The sequence below is a fragment of the Homarus americanus genome, unplaced genomic scaffold (genome assembly GCF_018991925.1).
Source record: "Homarus americanus isolate GMGI-L3 unplaced genomic scaffold, GMGI_Hamer_2.0 scaffold46412, whole genome shotgun sequence".
Classification (NCBI taxonomy): domain Eukaryota; kingdom Metazoa; phylum Arthropoda; class Malacostraca; order Decapoda; family Nephropidae; genus Homarus; species Homarus americanus.
The window spans coordinates 1683-14098 of record NW_024753554.1 but is presented as its reverse complement, the minus strand read 5'-3'; the positions used below and the strand labels follow the sequence as shown (position 1 = coordinate 14098).

General features: G+C 41.2%; 1 protein-coding gene across 1 annotated transcript; it reads left to right on the top strand.

Annotated features, from left to right (window-relative positions):
* Positions 1 to 5622: 5622 nt before the first annotated feature.
* LOC121855371 (diacylglycerol lipase-beta-like) lies at positions 5623 to 6610 on the top strand (the record flags this gene model as incomplete). Its single annotated transcript, XM_042350263.1, is given in 2 exon segments — positions 5623 to 5734; positions 6398 to 6610. Coding segments are annotated over 2 exon segments (308 nt in total), but the record flags the coding sequence as incomplete, so codon positions are not given.
* Between the last annotated feature and the right edge of the window lie 5806 nt (positions 6611 to 12416).

Below are 12416 nucleotides of genomic sequence, written 5' to 3'. Positions count from 1 at the left end.
CAATACATAGAACAAGTTATACAATACACTACTGGGTACATAATACAACAATACATAGAACAATTTTATACAATGCACTACTGGAGTACATAATACAGCAATACATAGAACAAGTTATACAATGCCTTCGGGTACATCATACAACTAATACACCAGAACAAGTTATACAATGCACTACTGAATTTATATTTTAACAATACATGAACTTCAAGGGATATACAATGCACTACTGGAGTACATCATACAACAATACATAGAACAAGTTATACAATGCACTACTAGGGTACATAATAAAGCAATAGAACAAGTTATACAATACACTACTGGGTACATAATACAGCAGTACATAGAACAAGTTATACACTACTGGGTACATAATACAACAATACATAGAACAAGTTATACAATGCACTACTAGATTACATAATACAACAATACATATAGAACAAGTTATACAATACACTACTGGGTACATAATACAGCAATACATAGAACAAGTTATACAATGCACTACTGGGTACATAATACCAACAATACACATAGAACAAGTTATACAATGCACTACTGGGTACATAATACAGCAACACATAGAACAGTTACATACGGTACTACAGGTACATAATACAACAATACATAGAACAAGTTATACAATACACTACTGGGTACATAATACAGCAATACATAGAACAAGTTATACAATGCACTACTGGGTACATAATACACAATATTACATAGAACAAGTTATACAATGCACTACTGAATTACATAATACAGCAATACATAGAACAAGTTATACTGACACTACTGGGTACATAATACAAGCAATACATAGAACGATTATACGTACACTACTGGGTACATAATACAACAATACATAGAACAAGTTATACAATACCACACTACTGAATTACATATTTCAACAATACATAGAACAAGTTATACAATGCACTACTGGGCATAGCTTCTGTAACCCACATAGAACAAGTTATACAATGCACTACTGGGTATAATACAACAATACATAGAACAAGTTACACATTACACTACTGGGTACACATAATACAACAATGCATAGAACAAGTTATACAATGCACTACTGGGTACATAATACCAACCAATACATAGAACAAGTATACAATGCACTACTTGGGTACATCATGCAACAATACATAGAACAAGTTATACAATGCACTACTGGGTACATAATACAGCAATACATAGAACAAGTTATACAATGCACTACTGGGTACATCATGCAACAATACATAGAACAAGTTATACAATGCACTACTGAATTTTTATAATACAGCAATACATAGAACAGGATTATACAATACACTATAGGTATATTACAGCAGTACATAGAACAAGTTATACAATACACTACTGGGTACATAATGCAACAATACATAGAACAAGTTATACAATGCACTACTGGAGTACACATAATACAGCAATACATAGAACAAATTATACATTACACTACTGGGTACATATGCAGCAATACATAGAATATAGGATTATACAATGCACTACTGGGTACATAATACAACAATACATAGAACAAGTTATACAATGCATACTGAATTTATAATACAGCAATACATAGAACAAGTTATACAATGCACTACTGGAGTACATAATACAACAATACATAGAACAAGTTATACAATACTACTGGGTATAATACAACAATACATATAGAACAAATTTATACAATACACTACTGGGGTACATAATACAGCAATACATAGAACAAGTTATACAATACTACTGGGTACATCATACAACAATACATAGAACAAGTTATACAATACACTACTGGGTACATAATACAACAATACATAGAACAAGTTATACAATGCACTACTAGGTGCATAATACAACAATACATAAGATATATTTTACTGGGTACATAATACAGCAATACATAGAAAAAGTTATACAATACACTACTGGGTACATAATACAACGTATAGGAGCAATTTATACAATACTTCTGGGTACATAATACATATACATAGAACAAGTTATACAATACACTACTGGAGTACATAATACAGCAATACATAGAACAAGTTATACAATGCACTACTGGAGTACATAATACAACAATACATAGAACAAGTTATACAATGCACTATTGGAGTACATAATACAACAATACATAGAACAAGTTATACAATGCACTACTGGAGTACATAATACAACAATACATAGAACAAGTTATACAATGCACTACTGAGTACATAATATAACATATAGAATGGTTATACAATGCACTACTGGAAGTACATAATACAGCAATACATAGAACAAGTTATATACTACACTACTGGAGTATACAGCAATACATAGAACAAGTTATACAATGTAATTACTGAGTACATAATACAACAATACATAGAACAAGTTATACAATGCACTACTGAGCATATAATACAGTAATACATAGAAATCAAGTTATACAATGCACCTACTGGAGTATATAATACAAATAATACATTAGAAATCAAAGCTATACAATGCACTACTGGGAGTACATACACAACACACATAGAACAAGTTATACAATGCACTACTGGAGTACATCATACAACAATACATAGAACAAGTTATACAATACACTACTGGAGTACATAATACAACAATACATAGAACAAGTTATACAATGCACTACTGGAGTACATAATACAACAATACATAGAACAAGTTATACAATGCACTACTGGAGTACATAATACAGCAATACATAGAAAAAGTTATACAATACACTACTGGAGTACATAATACAACAATACATAGAACAAGTTATACAATGCACTACTGGAGTACATAATACAACAATACATAGAACAAGTTATACAATACACTACTGGAGTACATAATACAGCAATACATAGAACAAGTTATACAATGCACTACTGGAGTACATAATACAACAATACATAGAACAAGTTATACAATGCACTACTGGAGTATATACAACATACATAGAACAAGTTATACAATGCACATAGAACAAGTTATACAATGGAGTACATAGTACAGTATATACAACAATATATAGAACTAAGTTATACAATACACTACTGGAGTACATAATACACAATACATAGAACTAAGTTATATAATGCACTACTGGAGTACATAATACAACAATACATAGAACAAGTTATACAATACACTACTGGAGTACATAATACAACAATACATAGAACAAGTTATACAATGCACTACTGGAGTACATAATACAACAATACATAGAACAAGTTATACAATGCACTACTGGAGTACATAATACAACAATACATAGAACAAGTTATACAATGCACTACTGGAGTACATAATACAACAATACATAGAACAAGTTATACAATGCACTACTGGAGTACATAATACAGCAATACATAGAACAAGTTATACAATGCACTACTGGAGTACATAATACAGCAATACATAGAACAAGTTATACAATACACTACTGGAGTACATAATACAAAAATACATAGAACAAGTTATACAATGCACTACTGGAGTACATAATACAACAATACATAGAACAAGTTATACAATGCACTACTGGAGTACATAATACAACAATACATAGAACAAGTTATACAATGCACTACTGGAGTACATAATACAGCAATACATAGAACAAGTTATACAATGCACTACTGGAGTACATAATACAACAATACATAGAACAAGTTATACAATGCACTACTGGAGTAGATAATACAGCAATACATAGAACAAGTTATACAATACACTACTGGAGTACATAATACAACAATACATAGAACAAGTTATTCAATGCACTACTGGAGTACATAATACAACAATACATAGAACAAGTTATACAATGCACTACTGGAGTACATAATACAACAATACATAGAACAAGTTATACAATGCACTACTGGAGTACATAATACAACAATACATAGAACAAGTTATACAATGTACTACTGGAGTACATAATACAACAATACATAGAACAAGTTATACAATGCACTACTGGAGTACATAATACAACAATATATAGAATAAGTATACACAAGTACATAATACAACAATATATAGAACAAGCACTACATAATACAACAATACATAGAACAAGTTATACACTAAGTACACTACATGGAGTACATAATACAACAATACATAGAACAAGCATACAATACACTACTGGAGTACATAATACACAACAATACATAGAACAAGTTATACAATGCACTACTGGAGTAATACATACAATGCACTACTGGAGATACAAGTTATACAATACACACAATACAATACATACAATACACTAGTACATATAATACATACAATACATAGAACAAGTTATACAATGCACTACTGGAGTACATAATACAGCAATACATAGAACAAGTTATACAATGCACTACTGGAGTACATAATACAACAATACATAGAACAAGTTATACAATGCACTACTGGAGTACATAATACAGCAATACATAGAACAAGTTATACAATGCACTACTGGAGTACATAATACAACAATACATAGAACAAGTTATACAATGCACTACTGGAGTACATAATACAACAATACATAGAACAAGTTATACAATACACTACTGGAGTACATAATACAACAATACATAGAACAAGTTATACAATGCACTACTGGAGTACATAATACAGCAATACATAGAACAAGTTATACAATGCACTACTGGAGTACATAATACAACAATACATAGAACAAGTTATACAATGCACTACTGGAGTACATAATACAACAATACATAGAACAAGTTATACAATACACTACTGGAGTACATAATACAACAATACATAGAACAAGTTATACAATGCACTACTGGAGTACATAATACAACAATACATAGAACAAGTTATACAATGCACTACACTACATAGGTTATACAATGTACTGGAGTACATAATACAACAATACATAGAACAAGTTATACAATGCACTACTGGAGTACATAATACAACAATACATAGAACAAGTTATACAATGCACTACTGGAGTACATAATACAACATTACATAGAACAAGTTATACAATGCACTACTGGAGTACACAATACACTGCCAGAGTACATAATACAACAATACACAACATTGAATTTGTTCTCAACATGTACAGTATAGTAGTACCAAATAAGGAGTGTTTATAACAACCAATATTCTAGGCCCCTCATCCTGGAAACTTACATTTTGCTATTTTTTTTTTTTTTTTTAGGAGGGAGGGAAGGGTGGGGGCGTGGGGTCATGAACTTGGCACCAGTATCTCCCACTACTGCAGAAGGTGACAGCAGGTGTGATAAGTACAGTAGAGGGAGAGCTTCTACATTGTGGGAACAAACAGGAACAATATGTTAAGGGGTGAACAGAACAGGGGATGGGATAGGGGGAATATAGAGGACAAAGGTTCTGTCTTCCCTCCTTCAGAGAGCTTTAAGGCACATTGCCTAAGGTCATTAGTACAAAACAACAAGAGTAAATATTGTACTGTAAGGTCTTCAAAATGCTGTTCATAATACAGTACAGTACAGTATATCCAGCTGTTGTTATATTTATTACCTTATCCTATGATGTATTTTATTGTTAACTCAGGTGTGGGAGAGAGAGCGATGCCGGCCCTAGTTGTGTTCCAGCGACGATGGAGGATTGGAAGTGACGATCTGGTCATCCCGGGCATCATAGAAGTGTTACTGCGTGCAGGATGGTGAGTCACACACCTGTTATAGTATAATGAGGCTCTGTTGCTGTTAAGTGAAGTTGTGTGTGATTTATCATGTGTTACTTTTTTTTTTTTTTATTGGGCACCCCCTCCCCCCCCCTACATCCTGTGTAAGGTGAAGCGCAGAAGCGTTTACAGCGCCCAACAGGGAAGCATGCTAAGTTCATGCTTGCCTTTATGTCTCATGAGTTAAGGGTGTAGAAGTCAATGATTTTATGTCATCAAGTTATTGGAAGCTCCAACAACTTGTCCCTGAATACGAATTCGCAACTTTCGATTTACAGCAGGTTTCTACTTTACTGCTAGGTGAACAGGGACCAAGGGAGGCTGGGAAGAGTGTCCGAACAACTTTCCACCGGCCCGGGAATCGAACCCGTGGCATCTCGCTTGCAAGGCAAGAGCGGTACCACTCTACCATCGACGCCCCCCTCATGTGTGTAATTGACCAGTAATGTGTGTGTACTGACTCATCCATTATTGTTACTTGGAGAGAAAACTGTTTCCCATATTCTTATTTCTTGTTCCATTCCTCTGTCTCATACTGTACTGTACTCCCATGATGGATGTGCTACACATTATGTGGTATCACAAAAAAGATACTAGTGTAATCATCTCTAGTATGTAATTAATAAAGCCTTTATTGAACAGGCTGGGGTTGACACTGACCCTCATGGTGCACCACGAATCAGATACTTCCAAGTGTATGAGCGGCAGCCACCTCCTGCGCGTGTATCTCATAGGTAGTTTGGTCATCCTGTGGGTGACGTTACTCATCACCTTGGTGTTGGTGTACTTCAGCAGTAGAGGCACCATCATGAACACGGCCCCTCGTAAACACGTGTCTTCCCTCATTGTTATAAGGTATAGTACTTTACACTTCATTGTTATAAGGTATAGTACTTTACACTTTTTTTTTTTTTTTAAACATGGCCTCCAGCCTCCCCCAATAGCCACACCTTCGCCACCATTTAATTACCTTAATATTAAATATCCTAATACATAAGAAGCTATCCTATCTGTTTTAAATTAGTTGAGCCGCAGATCTATGCGGCATTCAGTGACAGTAGCCTCATAGTCAATATCTGCAGCAGTTGTCGGAGTTGAGGCAGAAGCTCTCGTTCCCCTGAGGCAGAGCAAAGCCGACCGAAGGAGAGAGAAAGACAGTCGACATCTCATCCAGGCTGTAACATAACTTCTGGGCTGCTGCTTCTGTTCGGAGATCACCTCCGCGAGTCTGGCGTAGAAACATCTTGCACTTTACACTACTACTCTATAAAAGATGCTAATAATAATAATAATAATAGCTGGTGTTTTGTTTCTCAAAAGCACAAGTCTTCTTTAGAATTCACTAGCACTCAAAACACTACAAAGTCAAGGACTTGAGGATAAAAAAAAATGCTACAAAAAAGATCACCAAAAGCTCTACTATACAGCATATGTTATGGCCTTTTGGCAATAATGATATTATATGTTTGGTCAATTTACAAAATGCCCAGCATACTGACCTTTTTGTAAAATTACTTATAATCCTGCTGGCCTATTTGTAAAAAGTCCAAGTTTGTATATCATTGTAGAAGACATGGAAGACACATAGTGGTAGAGGGAGGTAAGGCCCAGTTCTCATGTGGAAGACATGGAAGACACATAGTGGTAGAAGGGGGCCCAGTTCTCAGAGAACATGGAAGACACATAGTGTAGGGGAGGTGAGGCCCAGTTCTCATGTGCTGTAGAGACATGGAAGACACAGTGGTAGAGGGAGGTGAGGCCCAGTTCTCATGTCTGTAAACACAACCCCAAGAACATGGAAGACACACAGTGGTAGAGGTGGGGCCCAGTTCTCATGTAGAAGACATGGAAGACACACAGTGGTATAGAGGTGAGGCCAGTTCTCATGTAAAAAAAACCTGAGACATGGAAGACACATAGTGGTAGAGGGAGGTGAGGCCAGTTCTCAATGTAGAAGACATGGAAGACACACAGTGGTAGAGGGGGGCCAGTTCTCACTGTGAAACATGGAAGACACAAGTGGTAGAGGCCCACCTGTAGAACATGGAACACAGTGGAGAGGTGAGCCCAGTTCTCATGTACTGTAGAAGACATGGAAGACACACAGTGAGAGAGACCACAAAACAAAACATAGTGGTGAGGGAGGTGAGGCCCAGTTCTCATGTACTGTAGAACATGGAAGCACACAGTGTACCAAGTGAAGACATGGAAGACACACAGTGGTAGAGGAGGCCAGTTCTCATGTACTGTAGAGACATGGAAGACACACAGTGGTAGAGGACCAGACATGAAGACACAAGTGGTGGAGGTAGGCCAGTTCTCATGAAGACATGGAGCACATGTGAGAGGTGGGCAGTTCTCATGTAGAGACATGGAAGACACACAGTGGTGGGGGAGGTGGGGCCCAGTTCTCATGTACTGTGAAACATGGAAGACACACAGTGGTAGAGGTGAAGGCCCAGTTCATGTCGTAGACATGGAAAACATAGTGGGAAGGGGAGAGGGCCCAGTTCTCATGTATGTGAAGACATGGAAGACACACAGTGTGGGGGGAGGTGGGGCCAGTTCTCATGTACTGTAGAAGACATGGAAGACACACAGTGGTGGGGAGGTGAGGCCCAGTTCTCATGTACTGTAAGACATGGAACACAGTGGTAGAGAGGTGAGGCAGTTCTCATGTACTGTAGAGACATGGAAGACACACAGTGGTGGAAGGTGGGGCCCAGTTCTCATGTACTGTAGAGACATGGAAGACACACAGTGGTAGAGGAGGTGAGATTCTCATGTAGAAGACATGGAAGACACACATGTGGAGGGAGGTGAGGCCCAGTTCTCATGTATGTGAAGACATGGGAAGACACACAGTGTTGGGGGAGGTGAGGCCCAGTTCTCATGTGTAGAGACATGGAAGACACAGTGAGTGGGGAGGTGAGGCCCAGTTCTCATGTACTGTGAAGACATGAAGACACACAGTGGTAGAGGGAGGTGGCCCAGTTCTCATGTAGAGACATGGAAGACACACAGTGGTAGAGGAGGTGAGGCCCAGTTCTCATGTACTGTAGAACATGAAGACACAAGTGGTGGGGGAAGGCCCAGTTCTCATGTACTGTAGAGACATGGAAGACACACAGTGGTAGAGGGAGGTGGAGCCCAGTTCTCATGTAGAAGACATGGAAGACACACAGTGGTAGAGGGTAGGCCCAGTTCTCATGTAGAGACATGGAGACACATAGTGGTAGAGGGAGGTAGCAGTTCTCATGAAACAAACACAAAGAGGTGAGGCCCAGTTCTCATGTACTGTAGAACATGGAAGACACACAGTGAGTGGAGAGGTGAGCCAGTTCTCAACTGAGAAGACATGGAAGCACATAGTGGTAGAGGAGGTGAGGCCCAGTTCTCATGTACTGTAGAAGACATGGAAGACACACAGTGGTGGGGGAGTGAGGCCAGTTCTCATGTGTACTGTAGAGACATGGAAGACACACAGTGGTAGAGGGAGGTGAGGCCCAGTTCTCATGAGAAGACATGGAAGACACAGTGGTGGGGGGGTGGGGCCCAGTTCTCATGTACTGTAAGACATGGAGCCTTGGGGAGTGAGGCCCAGCTCATGTAGAAGACATGGAAGACACACAGTGGTAGAGAGGAGCCCAGTTCTCATGCTGTAGAAGACATGGAGACACACAGTGGTAGAGGAGGTGAGGCCCAGTTCTCATGTACTGTAGAAGACATGGAAGACAGTGGTGGAGGCCCAGTTCTCATTGAAGACATGGAGCACACAGTGGTAGAGGGAGGTGAGGCCAGTTCTCATGCTGTAGAGAGACATGGAAGACACACAGTGGTAGAGGAGGTGAGCCATATGTTAGAACATGGAAGCACACAGTGGTAGAGAGGTGAGGCCCAGTTCTCAGTACTGTAGAGACATGGAAGACACACAGAGGAGGGTGAGGCCAGTTCTCATGTCAAGACATGGAAGACACACAGTGGTGGGAGGTGAGGCCAGTTCTCATGTACTGTAGAGCATGGAAGACACACAGTGTGGGGAGGTGGGCCAGTTCTCATGTGCAGGACATGGAGACACAAGTGGTGGGGAGGTGGGCCCAGTTCTCCATGTGCTGAGAGACATAGACATGGAAGGTGGGGCCAGTTCTCATGTGTAGAGACATGAACACACAGTGGTAAGGGAGGTGGGCCCAGTTCTCATGTAGAAGACATGGAGACACACAGTGGTAGAGAGAGGTGAGGCCCAGTTCTCCGTACAACAAACACACCACCAACAAAACAAACCCACCACAAACACACAACCAAAACAAAACAGGGAGGTGCCCAGTTCTCATGTACCTGTAAGAGACATGGAAGACACACAGTGGTAGAGAGGTGAGGCCCAGTTCTCATGTGAGAAGACATGGAAGACACACAGTGGTAGAGGGGGGAGGCCCAGTTCTATGTCTGTAGAAGACATGGAAGACACACAGTGGTAGAGGAGGTGGGGCCCAGTTCTCATGTGCTGTAGAAGACATGGAAGACACACAGTGGTAGAGAGTGGAGGCCAGTTCTCTGTCTGTAGAGACATGGAGACAAGTGGTGGAGGAGGTGAGCCCAGTTCTCATGTACTGTAGAACATGGAAGACACACAGTGGTGGGAGGTGGGCCAGTTCTCATGTGCTGTAAGAGACATGGAAGACATACAGTGGTGGGGGTGAGGCCCAGTTCTCATTGCTGTGAAGACATGGAAACACAGTGAGAGACACATAAACAAGTAGAGGAGGTGAGGCCCAGTTCTCATGTGCTAGAAGACATGGAAGACACACAGTGGTAGAGGTAGGCCAGTTCTCATTAGAGACATGGAAGACACACAGGAGAGGGAGGAGGCCCAGTTCTCTACTGTAGAAGACATGGAAGACACATAGTGGTAGAGGGAGGTGAGGCCCAGTTCTCATGTGAAGACATGGAAGACACACAGTGGTGGGAGGTGAGGCCCAGTTCTCATGTCAAGACATGGAAGACCGTGGGAGACATGAGAGACAGGAAACACACAGTGGTGGGGGAGGTGAGGCCAGTTCTCATGCTGAGAGACATGGAAGACACACAGTGGTAGAGGGAGGTGAGCCCAGTTCTCATGTACTGTAGAGACATGGAAGACACACAGTGTGGAGGGAGGTGGGGCCAGTTCCTGTGCTGTAGAGACATGGAAGACACACAGTGGTGGGGGTGAGGCCAGTTCTCCATGTGTGAGACATGGAAGACACACAGTGGTAGGGAGTGAGGCAGTTCTCATGTACTGTAGAGACATGGAAGACACACTCAGTGGTGGGGAGGTGGAGGCCCAGTTCTCATGTGAGACATGAGCACACAGTAGGAGGCAGTTCTCATGCTGTAGACATGGAAGACACACAGTGGTAGAGGTGGGGGCCCAGTTCTCATGTAGAAGACATGGAAGACACACAGTGGTGAGGGAGGTGAGGGGCCCAGTTCTCATGTACTGTAGAAGACATGGAAGACACACAGTGGTGGAGGTGAGGCCCAGTTCTCATGTACTGTAGAAACATGGAAGACACACAGTGGTAGAGAGTAGGCCCAGTTCTGTATGTAGAGACATGGAAGACACACAGTGGTAGAGGAGGTGGGCCCAGTTCTCATGTACTGTAGAAGACATGGAAGACACACAGTGGTAGGGAGAGGTAGGCCATTCTCAACAACCAAGTGGAGAGGAGGCCCAGTTCTCATGTTGAGAGACATGGAAGACACACAGGTGGGGGAGGTGGGGCCCAGTTCATGGATGGAAGACACACAGTGGTGGGGAGGTGGGGCCAGTTCTCATGTACTGTAGAGACATGGAAGACACACAGTGGTGGGGAGGTGAGGCCCAGTTCTCATGTGTACTGAGAGACATGGAAGACACACAGTGGTAGGGGAGGTGGGGCCAGTTCTCATGTACTGTAGAAGACATGGAAGACACACAGTGGTAGAGGAGGTGAGCCAGTTCTTGTCTGTAGAGACATGGAAGACACATAGTGGTGGGGGGAGGTGGGCCAGTTCTCATGTAGAAGACAGGAAGACACACAGTGGTAGGGGAGGTGAGGCCCAGTTCTCATGTACTGTAGAGACATGGAAGACCACAGTGGTGGGGGAGGTGGGCCCAGTTCTCATGCTGTAGAAGACATGGAAGACACACAGTGGTAGAGGAGGTGAGGCCCAGTTCTCATGTAGAAGACATGGAAGACACACAGTGGTAGAGGAGGTGAGGCCAGTTCTCATGTACTGTGAAGACATGGAAGACACCAGTGGTAGAGGGAGGTGAGGCCCAGTTCTCATGTGTAGAAGACATGGAAGACACACAGTGGTGGGGAGGTAGGCCCAGTTCTCATGTGAGAGACATGGAAGACACACAGTGGTAGAGGAGGTAGGCCAGTTCTCATGTACTGTAGAAGACATGGAAGACACACAGTGGTGGGGAGGTGAGGCCCAGTTCTCATGTAGGACATGGAAGACACACAGTGGTGGGAGGTGAGGCCAGTTCTCATGTAGAAGACATGGAAGACACACAGTGGTGAGGGGAGTGGGCAGTTCTCATGTGAAGACATGGAGACACACAGTGGTAGGGAGGTGAGGCCCAGTTCTCATGCTGTAGAAGACATGGAAGACACACAGTGGTGAGAGAGAG